This window comes from Montipora capricornis, chromosome 3 (assembly GCF_036669925.1).
Source record: "Montipora capricornis isolate CH-2021 chromosome 3, ASM3666992v2, whole genome shotgun sequence".
Lineage (NCBI taxonomy): Eukaryota > Metazoa > Cnidaria > Anthozoa > Scleractinia > Acroporidae > Montipora > Montipora capricornis.
In genome coordinates, this window is record NC_090885.1 from 43,021,204 (window position 1) to 43,047,987 (window position 26,784).

The 26,784-nt window shown below is 39.4% G+C and overlaps 3 protein-coding genes across 3 annotated transcripts in view; 1 reads left to right on the forward strand and 2 right to left on the reverse strand.

The window, feature by feature from the left end:
- LOC138040317 (GPI ethanolamine phosphate transferase 1-like) overlaps nucleotides 1–1,082 on the reverse strand; it is a 9,284-nt gene extending 8,202 nt beyond the window's left edge. The window contains 2 exon segments of the mRNA XM_068886066.1: nucleotides 733–844; nucleotides 846–1,082. Coding sequence (XP_068742167.1) covers nucleotides 733–844; nucleotides 846–1,082 — 349 coding nt within the window.
- A 366-nt stretch (nucleotides 1,083–1,448) lies between these two features.
- On the forward strand, nucleotides 1,449–3,609 carry LOC138041393 (heat shock protein 70 A1-like). The gene has a single exon (XM_068887163.1). The coding sequence runs from the start codon at nucleotides 1,506–1,508 to the stop codon at nucleotides 3,402–3,404; it is 1,899 nt and encodes a 632-aa protein (XP_068743264.1). The 5' UTR covers nucleotides 1,449–1,505; the 3' UTR covers nucleotides 3,405–3,609.
- A 3,557-nt stretch (nucleotides 3,610–7,166) lies between these two features.
- Nucleotides 7,167–26,784, reverse strand: part of LOC138043221 (protein O-GlcNAcase-like) — a 29,304-nt gene continuing 9,686 nt past the window's right edge. Inside the window, exons 3-14 of the mRNA XM_068889381.1 lie at nucleotides 25,585–25,682; nucleotides 25,322–25,452; nucleotides 23,012–23,180; nucleotides 22,483–22,581; nucleotides 19,084–19,872; nucleotides 18,185–18,438; nucleotides 14,936–15,208; nucleotides 14,174–14,278; nucleotides 13,894–13,988; nucleotides 11,465–11,603; nucleotides 10,056–10,214; nucleotides 7,167–7,818 (exon numbers count right to left, since the gene is read on the reverse strand). Of these exons, the coding sequence (XP_068745482.1) occupies nucleotides 7,624–7,818; nucleotides 10,056–10,214; nucleotides 11,465–11,603; nucleotides 13,894–13,988; nucleotides 14,174–14,278; nucleotides 14,936–15,208; nucleotides 18,185–18,438; nucleotides 19,084–19,872; nucleotides 22,483–22,581; nucleotides 23,012–23,180; nucleotides 25,322–25,452; nucleotides 25,585–25,682 (2,506 nt within the window). The 3' untranslated portion in view covers nucleotides 7,167–7,623. The remainder of the gene's footprint in view (nucleotides 7,819–10,055; nucleotides 10,215–11,464; nucleotides 11,604–13,893; nucleotides 13,989–14,173; nucleotides 14,279–14,935; nucleotides 15,209–18,184; nucleotides 18,439–19,083; nucleotides 19,873–22,482; nucleotides 22,582–23,011; nucleotides 23,181–25,321; nucleotides 25,453–25,584; nucleotides 25,683–26,784) is intronic.

Genomic DNA, 26,784 nt, shown 5'->3' on the forward strand with positions numbered 1-26,784 from the left:
ATGGTTACATCAGCAGATATTGACCCTGATGGCAATTTTGATTACAAAAAACGTTTTCTGCTTTTGATATTATGGGTACAAATACAGTGTAATGTAAAATCCAGAACGGTAAAAAATCTGATTCTGACCAGCTAATGAGTTCATCAACTTGTCAGGTGTTGGCCAAAATGTTTTACTTGTTGAAAAGTGCTTACCTGTCTGGTGATGAGTCAGTTGTATTTATAGCTTAGTGTTTGTGCCAACACGTTAGTTGTGTGAGCCAACATGTTGGTTGGGTTAGGGTCTTACCCATTGGTCGTAGGTTGGTTTCAAGGTTAACAAATTTCATTGATCACCAGTATATCGTTTGGATTCAACGTGTAGTATACTGACAAACACAACAGTTGACTGCTCATACTTGATTTACAGAACTTTGTAAGTTAATTAAGGTACTTTCGCTACTTGCTCCGAACACAAATTTAGGATCCATGGACTGAAATAGTTAATAATACATTGTCTAACACTTCGAATTCATCCACCCATTAAAGATAATTCTTGGCATTATTACATGTATCTTAGAAGGATGACGGAGAGAGTAACAAATTGAGCGCAATCGCAATCAATCCAAATCTATAGTCACAAACATGGTTAGCATCTATTTTTGCAGTAATTAGAGCGAATGTTAACGATTTATGTCCAAATTCTCGATTTCTTGAGCCTTTTCATACGGGAGTCTTCAATCTAAATACCCACCTTTGGCCACTGCACTTACATCTTCATAAAACCCAGCAATAAGAGCGACATGTCCAGGACGAGACTCTGTTGGAACTCTAGTGTGTGATACACCCCAGCTTGCTTTTTTTCTCCACCAAATGTCTCAGATAAGGTGCACGAGTCTCACCGTGGTCATCAAGTTCAAACAACTTGTCAGCCCTTAAACCGTCGGCTACGAATAGGACCAGCCTTTTTGCCGGTGGTTTCAGCTTTGATTTATAAGGCGTCATGCCATGGACAAGAGGAGACGTAAAGTAAATGTCGAAAATAGAAGCTAAATAGATAATATGAACCAATATACCAAAGGCTAACAACCTTTCCGCCGCCATTTTGAAATAACGAACAGCCGCTGACAAGTAGGGGTTTTTGGAAGGCTCAGAGAGTACCTGGGTGGATTGGTACAGAGAGAAAATTCGCGAAGAAACGAGAAGGGTGTAGATTTATCTTCACAGTTCCACTGCTACCCAAAACCAGTTCTGATGTAAGAAAGCATTCTAGAAAAACAAATTCTAGAACATTCAGGAGTTTACTTCCCCGAAATAAAAGCAAAGTCATCACTTTTTTTGGACAAACATCATGATATAAGCATATATTATTTCGGGAAATATGATGTAATAGAACCCCTGTTTACAGGTATAAATACGGGCCGTTTTCTGGAAGCTGAAAAATCATTTTGCTGAAACTCATCTCAAACTACAACAAGAAGATTACTGAGGAGAAGAAGAAGAAGGGATTCATCACAACATTTAAAGATGCCAGTCAAGTTAGCTCCCGCCATTGGAATCGACCTCGGAACAACTTATTCTTGTGTTGGTGTATTTCAACATGGTAAAGTTGAGATTATTGCTAATGATCAAGGCAATCGAACAACGCCTAGTTATGTTGCCTTCACTGATACGGAGCGCTTAATCGGAGACGCAGCCAAGAACCAAGCTTCCCTCAATCCAAGTGCCACAATCTTTGATGCAAAGAGACTCATCGGCAGGAAGTTTGACGATCCTACAGTGCAGTCTGATCGCAAGAACTGGCCTTTCCAAGTCATAAATGAATCTGGCAAACCCAAAATCCGCCTAAAGAGCAAGGGATCTTGGAAGACGTTTACCCCAGAGGAAATCAGCGCCATGGTGCTCACAAAGATGAAAGAGACTGCCGAAGCCTACTTAGGAGAGACAGTGAAGGATGCGGTCATTACGGTACCCGCTTATTTCAATGATTCACAGAGACAGGCCACTAAAGATGCTGGAATGATAGCAGGACTGAATGTTAAACGAATTATCAATGAACCTACAGCTGCTGCTCTTGCTTATGGTTTGGACAAAAACCCTCAAGGCGAAAAGAACGTTCTGATATTCGACCTGGGCGGAGGAACATTTGATGTTTCCGTACTGACAATCGATGAAGGATCGCTCTTCGAAGTTCGCTCAACAGCAGGCGACACACATCTCGGTGGAGAAGATTTCGACAACCGTTTGGTGGATCACTTTGTGGCCGAGTTCAAGCGCAAGTTCAGAAAAGATCTTAAAGGAAACTCTAGAGCCTTACGCCGCCTAAGGACAGCTTGCGAACGAGCCAAGCGATCCCTATCGTCAAGCACACAAGCCAGCATTGAGGTGGATTCACTGGCCGACGGAATTGATTTTTACACCAAAATCACGCGCGCTAAATTTGAAGAAATTTGTCACGATCTTTTCAGTTCCTGCCTGGGGCCTGTGGAAAAGGCGCTTCGAGATGCTAAGCTTGAAAAATCCCAGATACACGAGGTGGTACTAGTTGGAGGTTCCACAAGAATCCCAAGGGTGCAGCAGCTTCTGGAGGAGTTCTTCAGTGGGAAAAAGTTGAACAAAACCATTAATCCCGACGAGGCAGTAGCATATGGAGCTGCAGTCCAGGCTGCCATTTTATCCGGGGACCAAAGTGCTGAGATCAAAGATGTTTTATTGCTTGATGTTGCTCCATTGAGCCTTGGTATTGAGACCGCGGGTGGAGTGATGACAGCATTGATTGAACGCAACACTCGCATTCCAACCAAGACTTCAAAGGAGTTCACCACCTACTCAGATAATCAACCAGCCGTGACTATTCAAGTTTACGAAGGAGAGCGAGCTATGACCAAAGATAACAGCCTCATGGGACGGTTCGAGCTGACAGGAATCCCGCCGGCACCGCGTGGCGTACCCAAAATTGAAGTCTCCTTTGATATTGACGCCAATGGAATCCTCAACGTGTCCGCCAAAGATAAGAGCACCGGAAGAACCAATGCAATCACCATCACCAATGATACGGGAAGATTGCCGAAAGCTGAAATAGATCGGATGGTGAATGAAGCTGAGAAATACAAGGAAGAAGATCAAATGCAGCGCGATAGGATTTCTGCCAAGAACAGTTTGGAAAGCTATGTTTACAGCGTGAAACAAGCAGCAGATGATCCACATGTACAAAACAAGCTCAATACTGCTGATTTGGAAACAGTTAAAACCAAGACACAAGAGGTAATTGCTTGGTTAGAAAGGAATACAATAGCAGCGAAAGAAGAATACGAAGAAAAACAGAGAGATCTGCAGCAAGTGTGTTCTCCTATTATGGCCAAGTTACATGGACAGCAAAGTTCTGAAAATGTCGAAAATGGACCAACAGTGGAAGAAGTTGATTGAAATCACGATAGACACTTGCAAAAGCAGTAAACTTTGACGATAGCTCATTTTCTTTAAGTCGGAAAAATAAGACATTTGTAAGAACTCTCCAAGTTAATAAGCTTATAAAAATAAACCTTTAACGCAGAAACAGTATGTATGATGAATAAGAACTCGAGCCACGGTAGTTGGAACACGTTGTTTTGATAATAATTTGGTACTATACTTACATTTCGCACAATAAAACAAGTCAATATCCGTATCAAAAGATCTCATGAATTTAACCGTTTTAAGATGCGGGAAATCCTCTCACTGCATTGCCTAAAAGCAGATATATGACATATTTATTCGGTTTCCCCCAATGCATGCCACGATACTGATGCTCTGAATTTGGGGGTATATGGTTGCTATTAAACGTGGTGATATTAACCGTTTTTCGGGACAACCAGTTTTGCCAAACACCATCCTCCTCAGGCTCTGCGTCTATTCAAATGCCCATTGCCTCACCAGTCAGGGATTCTTCCCATAACTCGGTCAGTCAACGTGTTCTCCTTCGGATCCAACTACGCGATAGTACCACGAACAAAAAAATCATGTTGCTGTTAATAAGTTAAACTGTTCATTGATCATACACCCAAGAATAATTGCGCGTCAAGCAAACTTATCCAGAGTTTTCTCTTTGTAAACTGTTGTCAGTAAGTTGTTGAAGTGGAGGTAAATACTCACTAACAAAGAGAAGAGTAATTGCTTTCGTTTTCACCGCACACGCTGAATAACTAACGAACCAATGAATGACCTTGTGACTATTTTATTGCTGGTATATACCACATAGGAATATTATTCAGAAAAGACAAATGCGAGGGTAAATTATCATTCTCAAAGGCAATAACTTTTCCCGTTTTGCCCCTCCTTCTAACGCCAGAGGCGTCAAGTACACGAGAGGGTACGAACGTCAACAAGTGATCAACCTGCATTTTCTTCAAACACAAAAATCAGACTAAAAGTAAAATTTGACCTCTATTCGTTCCTTCAACACACCACATACGGACCCTCTTCAAAATAAACCGTAAGAACAGAAGAATCTCTAAAACTCAAACGACCCCTTGCAGTAAAATCACCAAGAAAAACTGTTTGACTTATAACAGTTTATAAAGGGGGAAACACTGCTTCAAAGGCGATGTGGACACAATGGTGAAATTGGTGGGGGGGTCCTGTGCTGCTCGGTTGCTCGGTCCATCTAAGGTTCACTATTTTCTCAAATCCCATAATATATCTTGTTTACCCCCCAAAATTTTGCACAAACATTGTTTGCAATTTCTCCGGGGACATGCAGATGTCCCAAGAGAAATCGAAAACAATGCCAATGCAAACTTTTTGTGGGGTAAGCAAGGTGTATTATGGGATTTGAGAAAGTAGAGAATTCCACTCTTTCTCGGGTGCGTATAAAAATTTCAGTGTGGCATAAATCTACATTGAAGCTGATAGTTTTCCATTAAATCACAAAGCACGGAGAATACAGAACTGCAACGTTCTTTCCAAGTTGTTCCTGAGTGCTATCACTAGATTCCACCAAAACCATTCGTCTCAGTTCTTGACCTTTTGCACCCGTTATGGGACATACCTACGCAAAAGGAATATCTTGGGTACCAGATACCAGTGTTCACCGCAGACCTGCAGTTAGGTCGAAGAACCGATCATACATCAGTTAGCATTTTAGTGATTGTGTTGAGTGAAACTAAGATACTGTTAGGTTTCAAAGTTAAAAGAAAAAGTCACTTTATTTAACGTCGGTAGTTCCCTCAGCTACGAAGCTGGTATCAACGGCGCCGACGGTGCGCACTTTACCCCGCCCACTCCCCCACCCCCTCCCTCTGTCACAGTCAGTGCTCTGTTTTACGGGTCTTTAAAGCTATAGCTGCATGGGTCAGTGGAAAGAAAATGGGAATGCTCTGTGGTAACTTGCCTCGACGGTAGCATAAAGCAAAAGAAGTGAAGTCTCACACTAATTTGAATCTTTCCTTGTTTTATTGAAGTCACATTTTAAGATGTTTAACTTCATGCAATTTTACGCCAAAGGAGAAGGCGGTCTTGGTAGATGGCACGCGAGACCCACCGTTTCTGTCGCCAAACACACGGGAAACATCAAATTAACACTTACAGAGGTTATCGCATACCAGGGAACACCTTCTTCGTTGGAAGGAGATAAAGCGGAGGCACTCATTTGAGTGAACTAAAGAGAAGTTTCTGTGTAGCGCCACAAAAATAGACCACTTTCATAAATGGCGACCGATTTGATATTCTATTGTATTTATGTTAATTGAACCTACTGGCCTAATTTTGGTTAACATATTCTTTTGAATTTTGTGCATTGCAGCGAGGCTAGAAAGGATTATCAGTATTAAAACAAAAGAATATAATGAAAAAGGTCTATTCTCTATTTTCGAATTCCCCATAACACACTTTGTTTGCCCCCCAAATTTTGCATAAACCATCGTTTTCAAATGCTCTTGGGAATATGCAGTGTCCCCAAGAGCATTTGAAAACAATAGTTTATGCAAAATTTGGGGGGCAAACAAAGTGCATTATGGGGAATTCGAAAACAGAGAATTGACTGAAAAAGCACTGTGAAAGATATGGTTTCACAACGGATGAATTCAAACCAGCTGAGTCATGCAAGAGGAAAAAATATGTTATCCTTGCTCAGGAACCCATGACCCGAAGCCTACAACTCCTATTCTAGGCCTATGTCACGGCATTTTTACTGACCGATTCGGTGATTGGTCATCAGGCTCCTGTGGGAGTCTCATTCGCGGAAAATTCAATCTAAAAATAAATCGGTCTGTGAAAATGCCGTGACACGAACACAATGGAGTTGTGGGCTCCGGGTCATGGGTTCCTGCCTTGCTTCAAAAATCTGTAGATAAAAAGGAAGAGGTTACAAGTGATGTTTGGTCCCTAAAAACAATGACGCCCCTGGCGTTCCACTAGGAGTGTCCGGCTTCACTTCTCAAATACAGTGGCATCCAAAATTAGCCATTAAGTAAGGTTTGTCTCATGTTTCTAGTAACCTCCATGGCAATGTGATGCGCGCATGCCTTGCAACTTTTAAAGTAAATTAAAAATTCCCAAAAACAGACCTTAAACTGAATTTGCTAATTTAAGGCGAAAGTTTTTGACCAAGCTCTCATTTTCGACATATATTCTAGCAGTCGTTGTCTCAACTTATTAGGGAGCTTACGAAACGACGACGCCGACGGCAACGACGACGCTGCAAAACAATAGGTTTAGTGAGCAAAAACAATGGCTCTGCACGTGCGTTTTACATTTTGGTACATTTCTTTGCCGTCATCTCCAAAATGACGACGTGAAATGACCAAATTCAAGGTTCTTTGGAGGACGTTAGCACATGACGATGAATTTTCAGTTTTCTCTCTACGCTTCCAACTCACTCACACTAGTTTAATTCCTCGACAGTTACTACACATTTTTAACGCGAAACGACATGAATTAGTTTCGTAGGGATATGAATAACGCGAACTCGTATTTTAAAATGAAGTCCTCGTTGCCGTCGCCGTCCTCGTGTCGTAAGTTCCCTATTTACATCCCAAGTCGGCCGCAACAAAGGATAGCATGGGTCAAATTTCAAGTTGGTTGACGGAAACGATGTCAACGCTGAATTTCGTTCATATTTCCCTACTTTCTTTGTTGTCCTAACGTTTCGATCTACGCTATGTAGTGCAAACGTTGCCATTTTTGCTAATACCCTTTTTTCTTTATTTTTAGAGGCCGCGAACAGCCGAAACTGTACATTGAAATACAGAAGCTACCACGTGATCGCTTTACAATGAAGGGCAAACCGTTAAGAATGAAGCAAACTGGATAACTCTGTAATTTCTTGTCCTATATTTGTGTTTGCTGTGGCAAGATTTAAAATTTAAAATTCGACGTTTGAGCCAGGCGTCAAGAAAGGCACTTGTTGTCAGGTTTGCTCAATTGTTTTGCCCCTCATTGTAGACTGCGAAAATACGATTATGAAGTTCTTTTTTGCTCACCATTGGAAATGCACGACAGTCATAGTCGCCGTAAAGATTACACAAAGCGAACACGCACAAACTCACTGCACGAACACGAACACTTCAAACATTCATGAGTACAGAGACTTGAACTCGTACTGAAGTAAATATATCCGACCGGCAGAAAAAGATTAAAGTTCCTCCCTACTGAGAAACAAAAATTCCTTCTAGAACGTCCTGCCCAATATGACAGTGTCCGGGGGTGCCTGGTCTTTAAGCGGAATCTTGTAAAATCCTAATTTTGTATAGAAGTCCAGTGCGTCACTGTTTGTGGTGGCAATTTCACAGTGTACACCTGTGCAATCCTCTGCTTTCAAAGCGGAAAGAACACAAGCCAATAAACGCTTACCCAGACCAAGATCCTACCACAGGAGGAAAAAAAAACAAAGCATTTTGAGTGCATATTGTAAACTTGTACCTACAACAGGCCCCTGTCAACACTTATACAGCTAACCAATCCCCACAACTAACTTTCGTCGATGGCTCAAGTACAAGATCGTTCCCTAGCTCTCATTATGAAATCTTGCCATCAATCGGCAAATGCCTTAGCAACTAACAATGGGGTAGCAACAAAACACAGGTCACAGGTCGCAAGTCGCGGCCCATTGTTTTACCAATACAGAAACACCCTAACCATTTACCAATGCTAACATTAGGCCTAAGGTTAGCTTTAGCGAATGTTTAGGATTCTTGTGACATGTGACCTGTGTTTTGTATCTGCCCACTAGCAATCTACAAGTTAAAACAGGGCCCTTTTCTAGCAATAAACGGCCACCGAAGGTAGAGTTTTGGAATTCTTGGTATCTGGTTGCCTTCAAATTTTCGTCTTGGCGTTAGAAATGCAGGGAGTCATAAAAATCGACAATAGATCAATAACATCCGGGCGGATACTATCGTATAGGGATAACCCCCTCTGGTATCTCTCCCTTTCATTGTACTGAATGAATAAAGTTGGTATTGATTAAGAAAATAACACAAAAAGCGGGGATAAACATTGTATTCCAACGCATTTCTTATATAAAACTTGTTGACTAGCATACGTAACGTCAAGTTCTAAAAAATGCGTTGGAATACAATGTTTATCACCGCTGTTTGTGTTAATTTCTTAATCAAGCTACGATGGCCTAAGAACAAGTGTTATACGATAAAGTTGGTATTATTATTATTATTATTATTATTGTGTTTCTGGCAGCAAGTCGTACATTTTGAGGTCTCCCATCACGATACTAACCCCGCCCGATAGGGCTTAACTTCAGTGAACTTTGGTTGTGGAAACTTGCTGAGAAAAAGAAGTTGGGAGTGATTGCAGAATACCCGGCCCACAAATCGTAATGTAAAAGTCCGCAGGCCCATGAATGAAACTCTTTAAAGGGCAAGCAGTAAAATGAACTGCCACCGCGGTCCGCAGCACCGTAGTCGATGAATGAAAATTGTTCAAGGGCAAGAAGACCTCGTGAAAAGTGTAGTTAACCAAACCGCAAAATGAAAGCTAAAATTTTACGAGAGTGCTTAAGCTTAAATCACTGAAAGGTGCGCTTAGGCTTAATCAGTAAACGAGTGCTTTCTTCTTCACACGATTTCCTGAAAAGTGTAGTTAACCGAACCGCAAAATGAAAGCTAAGGAGCGATTGCATAATACACGGTTTAGGAACAGAGTTGTTCATATGAATATAATTTTCTCTACCAAGCCACTGCGGACTGCGGGACTGCGACACAAACTAACAAGAAAACAATCCGATGAGTTGCCGTCATTTTGACACAGATGTATCCAGTTGTTAGTAACACGCAAGGTGACTTGATTATAGGCGGACGCTGAAATCCATGTCACTTCGCTAAAATCGCCAATGTTCACCCAAGCGGTGCCAATACCAATGGATGAACTAATTTGACGAAATTGGCAAAATATCGCCAAAATTGCCAAATTTTCAGCATTCGAGTGTCGTAAATAGCAACGGATGAAGTGCTGAGATAAAATTGGCGAAATGGCGCCAAATTCGCTAATTTTGCCAAGATCTTCAATCCTGGAGCTCTTTCGCCAAATCTGCCATTTTTGTCATCACGTGCATTTCTGGGCATAAGTGTATATACCTCTTACTAACCGAGTTCGAGGTCCGTACTGTAAGTTACGAACCGAGTTTTTTCCCGTTGATTTATGGCCCAAGCGCGAAGCGCACGGGCCATAAATCAACGGCAAAAAAACCAGGATCCGTAACTTACAGTACGGACTGAGAAAACGAGGTTAGTAAGATATTTATTATATCTCTGAGGATAACCGTTGCACGGGCAAGGAAACTAGTCAAAGTGAACCAGAAGGTTCAACTGCCACAAAGAATGCCGTGCCAAAATCCCAAAAACTAAATCTGCTTGGCTGTTAAGTTTGAAATAATTGCTTGCAAGATTCAAACAGTTTTCAGTACAAGTTTATGCAACAGAAATGACATGAAAAACTCACTAGATGATGTTTTGTCGAAATTTTAAATTTAGCGGGCTGTACAGCGGGCCGTACTGAAGAATACGGCCCGCTAATTTAGCCAATTACAGCGCGCGTACTATCTAAGAGATATAATAAATACCAGTACAACACGACGCTACTGCATACCTGGGCACGAGGAAGAAGATATATCTGAACATGAGCACTGTATTTTGTATGCAAGTCCTGGGGTAGGAAAATACTTGGGTTGTGAAAACCACTGGCAAGTTGTTCAGCGTAAGTCCATTCTGAGGAGTTCCCCTCTGGTAATCCGTATTTCTTGCACACCTAAGAAAACAATTTAATGTTTCAAGTCCTCCAAAAATTGGGCAAAGGTCCATGTCTTCCTCCTCTTCAAAGCGAGTCTAAGTGAGAAGTTTTTCTTGTGAAAATTAGTTTTCATTCACATGTCAAGTTGAACTAATTACCATCACAAAAACTTCGCCCTTAGACTCGCTTTGAGGAGGCAGACATGAACTCAAAAATAGCCTATTGCATCGACTAAGTCTGAATTGTATTCTTGCCCAGAATAAATGATCAAGCAGAGATTTTTTTCAGCTGCTTGTTCACAGTTAAGTCAACTTCATTTCCTCTCAGCTAATTAATTTATATTACGACATTCAATCAAAAAACTTCTAACAATAAAAGTATAGGTCACGCAATTTTAGGCAATTTCAGCACTGATCGAATGGTCATAGAATTAACTAAAATATCAAAATAACTGTTCAAAACTATAGAAGAACTCTAACAAAACACAGGGAAGCCAAGAAGGGACATGGATGAACAAAACTGGAGAGGATTAAAATGGATTGAATTTGGGTAAATTTGAAAAACGTCGGCCCACCTGTATCAGTCTATATCAAAATGTCATTTACAGAGCTGGAAAATCATTCTCAGTTGTTATGTGGCCGTGATTTTGCAAATGAAAGACTCTTGCTCTGCCAATTTGACGTTTAGAGGTCATAATTAACAAAATTAAACAAAATTACCTAAAATAGCGTGACCTAGCCCCCTTTAAACTGGCCTCCATATTACACAATTAAGTTCCAATTAAAAGCAAGCAAAAAGAACCAAAAAAGGAAACTAAAGAAACAAGTTTATAAGGAAAATGAACTATATAAATCTAAATCTATTAACCCATTGACTCCCAGGGGACGAGTAAAATCGTCTGGCGTTAGACAGAGTAAAATACTAAGTCTGGCCGGTTTAGGCCGCTTTGGACGCCAAAGAGTTATTAATTAATTAATGGGACATTGTTTTTCAGTGAGTGATTAAAATCAATTACCACTTCTCTTAACAGCTGCAAACCCATTCCTTTTTTCCTACCGATAATTGGAATTAGGAGATCATCTGTCCCTGAGTTTCCTGGTATCTTTATATACTATACTTATTTTTGTGCAGACGTCTGTGTTATCTCCCGGGAATGGTGCTTGCGTTAACCAGGTCAGAAATTGATCTCCTTTAGAAGCAATCGTCGCTTCCACAAACTCACATCCTTTTCAAAATGTGATCTGTGTTGTTAGACATGCTGTACGTACCTCAGGTAGCCAGTGCTTTTTAAACTGCTCATAAAAGTGTTTAGAATCCGATGTTGCTACCGCAAACCCACAAAGTCCTTCGCCATCCTCCACAACAAACACGTGTTCAGGGCAGATCTTTAGATACGGACCAACAAACCTAATGAATGAGAAAGAACAAACGTTTCTTCCCTTAAATCTCTCATGCATACATAATTAAATTTGAAAATTCCCTCTCAAAAATTAAAAGTTTCAGGATCAAACGCTCTTCAAAGCACAAGCCTCTGTTTCCAACAAAAAATATTTTAAAAGTCCTAGGAATCTAACAAGATGTTTTGTCAGCTCATCCCAATATGTATCATCCTAGAATACCAAACAGTGCATTAAATTAGTTGGGAGAATTTCTGTGATAAACTCAAAAGCCTACACCAAAGAGAAACTTCATTCTGAACTGCGGGATCGCCCGATGAAGTGACAATTGTCTTTAAAACAATTCCGATATATTGTCGCTTGCAGCTAAGTACTCGAAACACTTGAAAGGTAGCCGAGATATGGTCTGGGTAGAATTAGTTTTCTGTGCAGCAAATGGACAAGAGAATTACGAGGCGGTGATTTCACTGGCTAAAAGTAACTCACTACACCCCTATGAGCAATACATTTGACATCCCTCAGTAACAAAACAACTGCAACAGTAACAAATTAACAGCCGTCAAGGAGAAGATTTCCGCTAGCGAGAGGCTTCAAACAGCCTCATGTCTTGCAGAATTCGATGAAAATCCGAATTTTATACATGTGGTGGAGCAACCAAAGGGATGGATTTAGTTTCGTTTGTTGATTCAGAAACTCAACGTGATGGCAAATGACGGGAAGTGCAATGCAGCGAAAAAGTGAAAATGCTGAATTCAGCCTTCTGGAAATGTTATAAATAAGATATTTACTCTAAACTTGCCTGTTGACAACGTGATGAAATCGCTAGTACAGAGCTGTCAGAACTTCCCGCAGCGGTATGTTGGAAATGGCCGAAATTTCTTAGTTTCTTTCAGTTGTCCTTTGTACGAGCATCACCCAAAGATGTCCTTTTTTTTCCTTTTAATTAATTGATAGTTTCACGATCTTCATCAGTTAGCTAGCTAGAGCTGGAAGTCACCGGCCGCATTACTCACAACACTGTTAATTTCGAACCTTTGCATCTGGACACCAGTTTTCACCTAGCCACCTTAATTACAAGAATGGTTTTTCAGATGTTTTCTGTGTTGCTACATTAGTGTTTCACCCTCCCTTGCCTAACTGCTTTCACTGGAAAGTCACGCTACACACAAGACCCCGCGAAATCTTAAAAAAACATAACGTTGCATCCGATAGATCCACGTTATTTGCGATAACCTGTTCCAAACAAACTACTCTTATTGCTTACTTTATCCGTTGTTATGAACTTCAACTGGCTGCAGAAACATTTACCTGTTTTGTTCCGTACTTGGCAAATTCTTTGATTGCACCTGACGTCACGTCGGCCATGTTGGTGGAAAGAACAATAGCGAAAGAGTCTTTTGGGAATTTGACTATTATTATGCAAAACTTGAGCTACATTTTTCTATTGTTTTGGCACCAACAATGCCCGTCTTATCACGTGAGCGCAATCAAAGAATTTGAATACCACTCAAATTAAGATTTTACCACATTTGTTTGTAATCTCGAAATCCGATTGGCCAATTTGACGTTGTCGACATGAGTCAAGACAACGCTGCTCGCGTCATGCTCGCGTCAGTTTATCACGCAATGTAACAGCCAATCCGGAACGCTCATTTTGGGAAATAAACCAATCATATTGCGAGAAAGTTCTAGACAACGCTTGCTCTTTCTGTGTCATGGTTTTGGTCACGCTCTGAAATAAACACTTTTTTTGGCGTTAAATATTGTGGTAAAAAACAAATCGAAAGTGGTTAAGCGTTGTCTGTACTTTTATCGACAACAATATTTGATATCACAGTGGTCAAAACTTGTTGTGGGCTCACGAGGTGTAGACGCAGCCGAGTGAGTCCACAACAAATTTTGACCACTGCGATGACGAACATCGTTGTCGACAAGAGTACAGACAACGCTGAACCACTTTTGATTTGTTAAACTACCTCTTCCAAAATGTATCACCCTACTTCTGCGCCACACGGTATTTCGAATAAACGCTTAAAGAAACGTCTTCTTTAAAAATTAATATACCACAAGGCTTTCAGAAAACTGTTTCAACCACTCAGGTTACACTTTTGCCATGTTATAAGACAAAGCTACAAAACGTAACTGTGTAAGTTACACGACCACGTAGATTGTAGAAATAAAAGAAAAAACAGACAAAACAGCCTTGACAACCACTAAGACTAACAGAACCAAATTCAATGCTATTTTGAGTAATTTACAGGTGTGCCTTCACTGAGACAGAAGATATGAATTGAACCCACCTATCTCCTGCCATGTTAAACCGTCTGCAGGGAAACAAATCATGTCCATCTTGCCAATCATCACAAGTTGACACACAGATTTCATACAATGACTTCTGTTTTAAAGAAACACAATGAGCACTATATTATTTTAAAAACTAAACAGTGTTAGACCAGAGGTTGCATTACTTTTGTCACCACAGCTGTTTTGCCAAATAAATTATGTGTCTGAATAAAGTCAAATAAACAAAAGCAATCAACAAATAAATGTATCAAGAAGAAAAAAAAAGGTCTTTTATACCTCATCTTCAAGCTGGTAGGGTCTGATTGTGTAGATGCATGTGGTAGGAATATCAGGAGCCCTTAAGTTAAAAACTTCATGTCCTCCGTCAATCGGTAGGAGACGCTAGAAATTTGATAGAAAAAAGTTTTTGTGAGCTACTTGTTATTACACTAGAGGTCTCAGTAATTTCAGGACTATAATTATTTCTTGGAGCATAAAGGAGACCAGCCAATAATTTGCACTGTGAGGCCACAAAGGTTACAGGAGCTGCGCCATAAAATTTGGCCAAATTCAGAGACTGGGCACTGGCAACCAAATCAAGTGAAACGCAAAAATAGCTGCTTGAAACATTTAAAGGAGGTTTTATATAAACCAGCAAATACAAAAGGAGGCAGGGATGGACAAAATTGATGAAGATTGAAATGGATTGCGATCATTTCAGGGGTTTTGAAAACTGTTCAGCCCTACAGTTTTTCATAGTTTATTTCTGTTGCTTTTAACTTAAATTCCATATGCTCGACAGACAATTTTTGGCCACAAAGCTTTGATTTGAGTTGTTTAAAAGTAATTTCTGGGTTAATGTCAAGTTGCATAGGTGAGTAACTGGTAAAACTACATCTTTAAAAGTCACTGTATTTTTTATATATCCATGTTTTAATATGGTCTCTTTTATAGCCACGCCCAGATTGGTCTCCGTCATGGGTTTAATTTACAATTTCCAACAAGCATCCCTCCCCTTTTTATATGGGAGTCCCCCCGGGAATATAGGAAATACTGTACCTGCAGCTCCCCACACAAGCCCCCTCTAAACACCCAAGGTTCTGGATCTTCTGGGAAAAAACTTTGTCCTTTCTGTTTCTTCCTTTTATTCTTGGTACTTAGCCAATTTACAAATGTATCCAACAGCAGCAAAACTTCCTTAACATCCCACACATATGGGTACAAATCATACAGCAGTGCTCTGTTAGAGGTCTCTGTAAGTCTCACGAACATCTCCTCAACAGATCGGCATATTTCATGAAACTTCGCAGCTTTCTCGGTCCACTCAGTTACCTGCAATATAGCATACTCTATGAGAAAAATCTCAAAACAACTCAATCGCAATATACAGACACCAAGAAGCAAATGGAAATAAGTTAATGCAACAGCTCAGATTAGCGTATATATTTTATAAGTAATCACATTTGGTATTTCTATTTAGGAATCATCACTGCTGTTACAAGTTTAAGTATTGGTTTCTCTTGCCCTCTTGTTATAGAAATGCGTGCAGAACGCTGTTCCATTCATTCAATTCTAAAATGTACTTTACATTTTCACACCCACTGTCCTCTTCAGCTGACCACAAGCACTCTTTGAATCCTTCAAATGATAAGCACTCCCCATCATGCATTTCATCACCCAGATTCACAATTTAATTCAAAGCATCTGCTCTGAGTAACGATTTGTAGTAAGACTTTAAACGCATTTATGGATTTTCACAAAGAAAATATACCATGCTTAGATCATCCAACCAAGGACCATTAGCTAGAAGATAAGTACTGCTAAACTAAATGTTTGCTTTTGGACCAAAGGTGCGCAAATTCGTTTTTTCGTAAAGCGACTTTAACTAGTGCTAAAGAAGTACCTCGTGGACATAGCATCGAGTTTGCGTAAATCAGATATCCCAGGAGAGTTAACTTTTTAAATTTGCTGAAACATACTTTTATTTTAGCGTTCAAAAGGACAACTTTCATTTTGATTTGAGAAGGACTAATTTGACTTGAGCGCTATTACATGTAGGTGATAAGCTGCCAAAAACTGCCTGCAGATTGCAAAAACGGTATTAAGACGGTATTCACAACATAGAGCACTCAAGCCACATTTTTTTGTTAACATTATCCTCTTTTAACCTCTTCAGTGGTACATATCATCTGCATAACTGATTGCAGATACAGCAATAGCTCATTGCCCCCGCAGGGTTTTGGCCCAGTGTCCATTGTAGGGATTTGCACGCGACCAGGAATTGAGCAAATTGGAATTGACCTTAACTCGAAATCCAACTTGAAATCCAACTCGAAGTCCAACTCGAACTAGAACTCGAATCCAAACTCGGACATACCTTACTCCCCTTAACGGCAAGCTACTATGGTTTACTTCAGGAGATTTATCTCTCATATCTCTCAGCACCTTTAGCAAAATCGTACGGCAGAGGGGACACTTAAAGGGGCAGTGTCATGGGATGGCATGCGCAGTATTTTCACACACACATTTTAACAGATGTTAATATTTTTGCTTTTTCTGTTTAAGGCTAGACTAAATACAGCTTTAGAATAGAAGTAAAATGCATATTTATCAATTATCGATGATCTGGAGTCAAAGAAATAAAATCAACACAAATATGATGCCATGCTTGTTTTCTGCTCAAACAACTCAACAAGGATCGAAATTCACCGATCACCGACGACTTCCACCATGGTGACACAGCCTTTGATTCTTCCGTCATTTTCGACTAACTTAATTTTGAGATAGATTGCACACCTTCCCTATTTCTTATTTAATATTTCAATTCTGGTCACTGACTGACCTTTTGGCTACTAATTTTTAAACTCGTGGATACGCGAAGCGTAGAAACGGGTTTCTTGCGGGGACTCCGATATGCAAATGTGTCACTCACTCACTCAGGTGTAGACACTGTTCGTAATTAGTCGGCCCGAACGAGACTGCCCGAACCCGACGCCGTGTCCGGCTAGCACCAAAGGGAAAAAACCGGTTCTCGTCTGTTCACCGAAGTTAATCTCTGTTGGATGGGGTTGATATCTGGATGGGTGACCATCTGGATAGAATTTGTGTGCTGTACTTCTTGGACATCAACCACGCCTTCCACCTCTACAACAAATGTTGTATGTGAGTTGAGTTTCAGTCGATCCGACCTCGTTGAGCTGCGTCCTTCGTAATTCAGTCTCCGACTGCGAGAAAGGGCGATTAGCAGATCAGATATTACCAACCGCGCAGTCTGAAGCAATCGCCATATTGAAATAGCAATCGCGCGAACGACTGCACGGTATGAGCCCAAAATTGAACAATAATTGCAAGTTCACCAACATGTTACATCTCTAGATTACTTAATCCACGAGTTTGGCCATGGGTTCCCTTTGATTTTTTTTGGCGTGGTCTCTATGAGCAGAAGAGCGGCGATACCGAACCCTGAAGCCGTTGTGGTCTCTCCATTTGCCACTTCACCGCTCTTCGCGGAAGAAAAATAAAACCTCTGGCACCCAGGGTAGTCTGACCAATGAGATGAGAGCGCTTTTGTTCAGACGCTGTAGCGAACATTTTATTACTTAATATCTGGTTTTGTTTGTACTGCTCAAATGAGATTTATTTTGATTGATTGACACGTTGATATTATGGAATTACTTGTATATAGTCAAGACAAATGAGATGAAAAAGTTATTCAATGTTTCGATCCTCGAATAAACAAGTAAAGCGACTTTCGCCTGGTTCTTTTCTTTCGAATTTATGACAGACGTTTGTTCCTTCCTTCCTTTCAGTGTGGATTAAACGGATTCAGTCAGTTTTGGCGAAAACGTTTTACCTCAAAGTGTTTACTATAATAATTGCACACGGAGCAAAGTATCCTTAGAAAATATGCCTCAAGTGGCAATAGGAAAAAACCAGGATTGCATCACGAAATACTGACCGCTTCCATTGTGTGCGTCGGGGTCCGTGTCACGTTTTTTGAAAAATTAGCCGCAAAGAGTCAAGTCCAGCATGTAACTTATTTTAACTTTTAACTTTAGATACATGAAGTAGACAAACTGCTCTTAACATTACAATCAGTTGGTGCTTTCACTTCAAACCATCACTCCGAGTGGCGCCTTCTATGTACATGTTTTCCACATAGTTAAGCTCTGCCCATAACAGGTGAATTTTTGGAGCAGTCACCATTCCACAAAAGCATTTTCAATAACAACTGCACAAAAGATTTTTGGTTATCCATCATTTAAAGCAACAATCTGATTTGACAAACTCTGTCAATGCACACATTACCTTAGTTTTTTGTTCTTGCTCAGTGAGTTCCATGAATTCCTGTGAATCCTCTTTAATGGCATTAAACTTCAGCCATTTAAAATCAGATATAATCTGCTTGGCTTTCTGACCATGGTTGTAAGGAAGGTAAAACAAATCCACCAACAAAAGCAAGTCATCTGCATTCAGTGGTGTCGAAGCTGGCTTCTCTTTCAGCTCAATTATTTCCATTGGCATTTCTTGCTCTTTCGTCACAGTCTCTTGATCTTTTTTCTCTACATGACAGTTAAGTACAATGGATGGTAAGTAAATTATTTTGAAAGTTATGAGTTTATTGATAGAAAGTCAGCATACAAAGACAAGAATCTCAGCACTGTTAACAGAATCCAATCCATAACCATTAACTCTCTGATTAGAAGTTTGGATGCTCTACCACAGAGGGACAGGAGCAGGCCACTGAACAAACTCAGATCAGTTTCACTCCATACTTCCTACTGATTTCTATAACCAAAAAATGTCAGCTGCAAACTATAGTCAAATCATTTTCAACAAAGGATGGGCCATTCAGCCAAAACATAATGAATAGCCTGCCTGGCAGGGATTTGAAGGGAAAAGGAAAGGGCAGCAGGAGAACGAGGAGGACGCCTGCCACACAGGCTACATAATGAGTAAAATTTTGATTATTTGAAATATTCCTTCAACACTCTGGACTACAAATTCATATGTGCAAAAATTTTGAAAATTTTCTAAAATAACGTCAACCATCAAATGGAAGAAAACATAAAAATAGAATTTTCAAAACTCTGACACAAGTCTTTTAAATGAGCTTATAGCAGGGCAACAACAATAATTATTGAGATCTCCCATGTTCAGTGTTCATGATGGAAAAACACCAGCACAACATTCAAGGGAATCCAAACCTGGTGATACAGAGCTGCTCAGCTTCTTCCTGCTGTTGTCTTTTGCTACTTTTATGGGTGAGGGAGTCACCACAGGTGAACACACTGTTGTGGTGGCACTTGTTGTAGTTGCTCTGGTACAGGCTGCCACAGAAGCTTGCACTTGGACAGGCATGGCCTCTGGAGTCACACAGTAAGCACCACTCTTTGCATAAGTTCGTGATGTGGCATTCTTCACTTTTGAAAATTCTTCTAACCAAGCAGTGACCGCCTCTTGCAAGGCATTTTGAGGATCATAAACTGAGTGTGCCACAGTACTTTTTGATTCAATCAGAGATGCACCACTTTCTGTGTCCATTTCTCCTTCTACTTTTACAGTTTCAGTATCACTGACTTTACCACCAACATTGTCTTGGGAAACTTCTTCCTCAGTTTTACCATGAACAGATTCACTTTCATTACTTTCAGTACTAGCAAGAAGATCCTCTTCCATAGGTTCAGCAGAACTGCTTGCTTTTGGATCAATACTCATTGGTTCCTCCACTGTGACCAGAGAAGCATCTCTTGACCATGAAGCAAGGGTATGTATGGCAATAAAGTTACTCTCAAACTCACAATTAGGGTTTGTTAGAACTCCATTCAACATTGGAAAAAGTTCAACTGGCCTTCCATCATAAGGCCCTAGGAACACTCTTCGTTGATCATAGTCATTGGCATGAATGTTGTCCCAAATAACAGGTTTGCGTTTCAGCACATTTGTCAGAGCTTCAATAGTTTGAGTACTGATAACCTTGGAAATTACCTTTGGGCCTAAAAGCAAAGGCATTGCAACACAGTGAAACTACTACTGCGACAGATTTTATCACACAACACAGACACACAGGCTGCTATATACAGGCACGTCTAGTCTTTCCTTCCCAAAGCCAGCATTTTGATAAGACAGAAAACCAATTCATTAGATAGGGACTGAAAAAGTAACCAACTCATTTCAAATCTGCCATGCAAATAGATTCTATGAGTATTAATGATCAGCAAGACTTTAACACAAAGAAGTTTGTTCTGGGCTACACACTTTTAACAAAATGAATATGTTTCGTTCAGTTTTTAGATTCAAATTTGGTCTAGCAAAATTGTCATGTGAGGCAACTGTAGTCTTAAGGCACAATTTTGATGTACTGTAACAACAGTTGCATAGAATGAGGTGTGCCACTAGACTGTCAAACCACACTGGGTTGAAGTCTTGCCTTTTCTCTTGGAGGCCAAGTCATTTCCAAGTTTTTTCATGCAGAAAGTAGTCTGGACATCATTTATTTAAGTTGCACCAGTTGAGGTTGATGTTTCATTCAAATAATAAGCTTACAATGAAACTTGAATTCACCAGAAATGGAAAGGGTCAAAACCTTCACTCATTTACATGTACATGTAGTTTGAATGTTTAGCACTAACCTTGATAGTACCCAAGGCACACTGAGGTATAGGATGAAAACAAACTACCAAAATTTCTTTTGATCTTTGTGTGTTGTCTTCACCAGTATTGGGATGTTTTCCATTCACACATAATACACACACACACACAGACGAAACACTACTCACGATACAGAAAAAAGTGTGTATAAGGCCATTATGCAATGCAACCCTAACATGCTAATGCAACCTAATCTTCATCGGATTTTGGTTTGATATAAACTTGAAAAGCATTTCAATGCAGGGTTGTGTTAATTAATGGCCTTATAGCAAAGGAACACTAGCCCTCTTTCAATAATTGTTCATCTCTTGTGACTAGAAACTACCGGTATCACCAAAATCAAGTTTTGTTTGGAATTTTGGAAGCTGCTACTCTTCAAGCAAGAAACTCTCACAGACTATCCTGTAAAATCATGGCAGCAACAAATTTTTCCTATAAATATCTATAATTTGGATGATCTACTTCACAATAAATTTGGAAATATAATTTTACTTGTTTCTAGTGCATGTGAGAAAACAAAAAATTATTGAAAGGTTGAATCAGTAACAAAGTCCTCTACAACAATGCCAGAGAATAATCCTTTCAACATGAAAAATAAACCGTTTCATTACAAAGCTTAGACGGTAGTTTACTTTCATAATTCATTTTGTTATCAATTAGGACTGTCAAGGGCGAGCCACATCAACTGCACAGTACTTTGTTTCCCTATTGTATTAACGCAATAAATAATATTCTTCTCCATCTGGAAAGAACCGTTTCAGTTACCGGTAAGTGGCTTCAAAAGATAATCTCTAGCATGTTGCATCAAACTTTTAACTGTTGGTAGATTTCCATGTTTCCATGTTGCTTTGCAGTTACTGGTACACATTTTGTCACAAAAACAAACTTGAATACTGGTAAAGGTTTGAAATCAGGAAAAAGGTTCAAGTCTCTGGCAAAAAAAAAAACAATTCGAGGCAGAAGACAAGTGAAATAAGCCTCGGTAACAATTTGCACCCCAAAAACTGCATAAAAATACAACATGCAGCACACAGGAATCAAGAAGAATGTTTTCAGATTATGCATGTTTGCTCACACATAACAAGTGAAGGTTTTGTCCCATCCAATAAACAATTATTGTTCCGGTAATTCTTGTTCACTCGCTTGTTTTGAAAAATAGGGTGCAACAATTCTTTAATCAAAATGGAACAGTCAGGGATGCCAGTCAGACTCCAATATGCAAACCAAACTTGGAACAGAGTGCTTTTCTGAATTGCTGCACAAATTGTTCACAACATCCTTGCAAAACAATATTCCCTGTTTTACAGTAAATACTAAATAATATCATATCAGAGAAAATAATGCTCAATACTGGCTGATTCATTAAAAGGGATAAATATTCCGTAATTTATATTTAATCTGAATAGTTAAATTCACAATGTTCCAAAACAGAATAGTGCTTTCAACTAAAAAGTATTTTCATCGGTGATTATTATAATCAAAAGAAAAAGTGAAGTATAACTATGAAACAGGGAAAATCAGTCCTGCAACCATGCAGTGGGCTTTATATCAGCTAGAAAAAACTTTGGATGAGTTGGTTAATTTGTTAAATTTCTTAGTGTGATCTCCTCTCACCTAAAGGTTAAGTCATTAAGTTTGTTTTGGATTTATCAAGTTTAAACTTCTTCTGATCATGGCTAGTACAAGTTCAGAAGAACTTTAAGATGTTATAAATGCAATATTTTACATGAAACTATGAATATCTGAAGACACGGCAATTTTGAAAAGCTGGCTGGTCTGCTGGCAGGAAAGAAAAAACTAAGATGCAACTGTACCTTCAACCAAGCATAGAAGAATCAGGAATCAATGTCCTTCACCAACACTGCTAAATGAAACAGCACATGTTGACAACAATTCAAAAATCAGGAAATAAAAACAAATGACAAAGGACATAAAATATACTCAGAAAAGTTTACCTGTCCACATGATGTTGATTTTTGGGTCAAGTTTAGTCCCAAGAGTATTCAAGTAATCTGATGTCTCAACATTTGGAACAGCTCTTGTACCACAGTATTCTAAACAAAAAAATAAGGAAACTACACGTAAGGGTTAACAAACAGTGTTAAAGAAAATATAGCCACCTTTGTTATAAAAGGTCATCACTAGGATTTTAAGTACAGTATGGCCAAAATTAATGTGTATAATGTGAGTGGGTAAAAATTCTCGTTTTATGTAAATTCAAACAGCACATTGAAATATCCTGTATAGCCTGGGGGGTATGGAGAAAAGATTGACCTTGTTCAAAAGAAAAATGACGGCTTTTAACAACCTACATGGATACTTCCTATGCCATACATTTAGGGGGATTCTTTTCATAAAAACAACAGACCTTCAGTTCATTGTGGCATGGCAGAATTCTAAGAGTAAACAACTTGCATTGCCTTTCTGCAAAAAATCCCCAAAACATACTGGATTATGGGTTGGTAAAAGTAGTTAGTTGGTTACCTGTAGGACAAAAGAGAAAGTGTGAACATCCTAAGTATTTATAGATAACATTGGTGATTTCCACTTGCGCCTGGCCAAATGAACGAAATGCCTCAACATCAGCACCATGTAACTGTGGATCAATATCATCAAATAACAATGCAAAAGCCTCGCAACCAAGCTTCTGAACCTGTCAAAATGAGAAAATTAATGAAGAACTTTCAGGTAAACCAAAAGTTTTATTGACTCCCCATGTAAACTATTCAATCACACCATTTGTGACCTTTCGTGCAAAAAGGGGGCTTATAGATTTCATGGTGAACCATGAAATTTACTTCACTGTCACGGCACGTGAATTGAAATTTTATGGGGTGTTCGGTCTTGCTCCAAACCTTTTCACTATACTCAGTAAAAAAATTTCATGTGTGAAGTGAAATCGAAGACTGTGAAATTAAGTGAGGTCGTGAACTCACTTATGTTCAGGCCGTGAAATAATGTTGCTACGCCATCCCGAATAACAAGAAAATTTTGTGGGCTAGTTTTGCAATTAACCAACTGCCTCGCTTAAGTGGGTGGAATACCCAGGGGCTTCCACTGTGGCCAGCCAGCCCCTAGATAGAACACTGCCCCCATGACTGGCAAATCCCCGTAACCTAGCCATGAGCCCCCATTCCAGGCACCTGTCACACTGATGAAACAGTGGAAGGAAGAAAAATAAGGGGTGGGAGGGGGGGTTGGAGATGCTAAAAGAACCACTTTACAGACCACTGCACAAACGCTTGACTAAGAACTCGCAAATCCTAGCAGTGTACAAAGCTACAAAATACCATGTGAGCCAGCACTTATGGGAATAACCGCTGGATGCCCGCTAAGCTTGTGGACCACTTTACTGCTTAACTTGTGAACCGCTTGACTGCTACACCTTTGAACTGCTTAACTGCTTGACTGCTAAGCTTGCACACCGCTTGACCGCTAAGCTTCTGAACCGCTTGACCGCTAAGCTTGTGGACCGCTTGACCGCTGGTGGTTAACTTAGTAACTAGTCACAATCATCTTCGAAAGTTTAGGGTGCGTCTTATAACCGAGTGCGCCTTATAAGTGAATAAATACGGTACATTTAACCAAAATTAATTTAAAATTGCCTTAAACAAGGATGTACAATTTTTTGCTTTGGACAATCAAATAATGGTATTTATATCTTTTCTTCTGCAAAATGTTTAACTTTTTATGGGGCGCTGTTTCGGTATTTTCAGCAAAATTGAAGTTGGTGCGATTTTGCTTTGTTGTTAGAATGACAATATATAATTTGGATGAAAGCGACGACTAACACAAACTAAGCTACCAAGCAAAACAGTTCTCGATAATCAACGATTCGGTCAAAAATAAACAATGAAATTGACATCCCCCGATATGGATCTAGAGTCCCTTCTGAGGTGAATTAACTGGCCTCAACTAATTTGTGGGAACATTTCTGCTGCCGTTGGCCTGAATCCTTGATTTTTAAGTTTTACTCAAGTTTATTCGGTTTGAAAATTAAACGCGAGAAAGATAGTTGTCTCCGGTTACTGTACAGCGTCCGACAAGTTCGACATTCAATTCAAGGTACTTGAAGCGGTTAGTCTTTCCACTTGGTGCACTCAAATAAAAACATACTATGAAGCGAGTTACGCCAAAGATTGCTTGGTGAAAACTGCGCAGTACTCACATGCTCGCAACATCCATTTGCGTTAAGTCAACTTTATACATGTAGTAAACAAAAATTAGTGAGCATCAAAAGGTTTTATGTCAATGGTTCTTTCACACTCAAAACGTGGCAGAAATCCAAACTCAACGTCTTGATAATGAAATTAATTAATTTTAAGAAGAACTTTTTTTTTTTTCACAGTGTGAATAATTTCACAGTGGTATGATAAAATTTCACACCAAGTCCATGCTGTTTTAAAGAAATTTCACAGAAATTCAGCTTGTGTTAAATAATTTCCCTGTGTCTGCCGTGCAACAGGCATCATCATGAAATTTTCATAAGCCCCATTATCGCGTGAAAGGTCACATTTTCCCTTTGCACTTACAATTCAGTCTATCTAAAACAAATGTACACTGTACATTGTGGGAAATGCAATGGTAAGCAATGAACAATGCAGGATCTTTGGTCATGAACAGAACACCAAAAATGTTTTAAAAATCTCTTTCCACAGGGGATGAGAAGGTGCCAATATTTACCAGCTATAAGAAAAACAAACAGCATCCGAGGTAACAGTTTACCCTGCACTGACACATTTCATTTGACTACCTATAAGCTTAGGGTTCAAAACACAGTAAAAGAGCCAACACCTGTCCCATTTTCCTTTTAAGTTGCTGAATGTCCCTTGTGCTTGAAAACAAAATATCAAGTCCAGGGGATAAGGCGTAATAAAATGTCACTCCACATTCCTTGGAAGATGTTATCAGCTGCTTCAGGTTTTCTAATAAAAGGAATAAAATACTGTGATACAGAATCAGGCTTAAGTTACTTTGGAATTTGGAATAAATTGAAATCACAACTAAGGTACACTGACCACAAAGCACCCTCTTCAAAAAAATTACTCAAATATCACCTGTTTCTTCAGGACTGTAAAGGTCTCTCCACAAAGCTCTATGTTTGAGATCATCTTTTGGAGCATACAGATATGTATTCATTCCAAGATTCTTCAGCCTGCAGTACAAAAAATAAGATAGAAATAACAATAACCACTTAAACAATCACAAGGCATTAAATAAAACAATTCCAGTCACAATTTTTTGACAAGAAATTTTAAATGTAAAATCATCATGCTGAATTGTATTGTCAGAGATTTAAAAAATAAAATGAGCACGCAGTACTTGAGTGCAAAAGAAACCGCTGAAAATGCCAATTGATTGAGGTGCTCTACACGTAACATCACACCTAAATTATACTACAATTATGCCCCCTATTTTCAGATTGAATGAAAATTCATAGCAAGAAACAAAATAATTTTTCCAATTATTTATTTATTTATTTTGTACATGTAAAAGCACAGCTATAGAGGAAAAGCAGCGACTGCCAACCCTTTTATTTTGAAAAGAACCAACACTGAAAATTAGTGGACAATTTGTGACTTCTCCAGATATTTTAGTTGCAAAGGGAAAACATTCAGTCATAAATGCGAACGTACTGATCGCAATTTAAAGCCATGAATCACTTTGTCACTACACTGGTGGAAGGCAATTGCTCTCACCACTGTGCCAGCCCTGCTCTTGGCATTAACAACATTTAATTGAAGGGCTAGATGCAAATCGTTACACTGTCAGCAGAATCGGTTGTTTAAGATTTTGTCACTTCATTTAATTATCATGGCAACATTTCAAGCAATAACCAATGTTAGAACTTAACAGTCTCTCACATGTACATGAGGTTTAAGTGATACCCTTGCAACTTCCTTAACAATCATCCAGGGAGAAATAATTAAGCCATTTTATCGAGAAATAAGAGCACAGCATTTGACTAACACAGTTGCTCCAAGTGATTTGTCCAATGTGGAGCATGCATTATGAGGGAAATATCCACTTATCCCAGCCCATATTTGTTGCTTCCAGGATTTATCAGCCCACAACTTTATCCAGTCTTTCCAAATATTCCACTTTACAATCCAGCTGTTCCAGTGTACAAACAACCTTTCCCACCAAGACCAGAACTGAATTACTGGGTCTCCAACAACAACACTGCATCTTCAACAACCACTAACATTACTCCTACATGTACCAAGAAGGCTACTGAAGCTTTGCTAGAGCTTGGC

What these genes read in the sequence shown, in the direction of transcription:
- LOC138041393 (XM_068887163.1), top strand. Translation starts at nt 1,506, where the DNA reads ATGCCAGTCAAGTTAGCTCCCGCCATTGGAATCGACCTCGGAACAACT.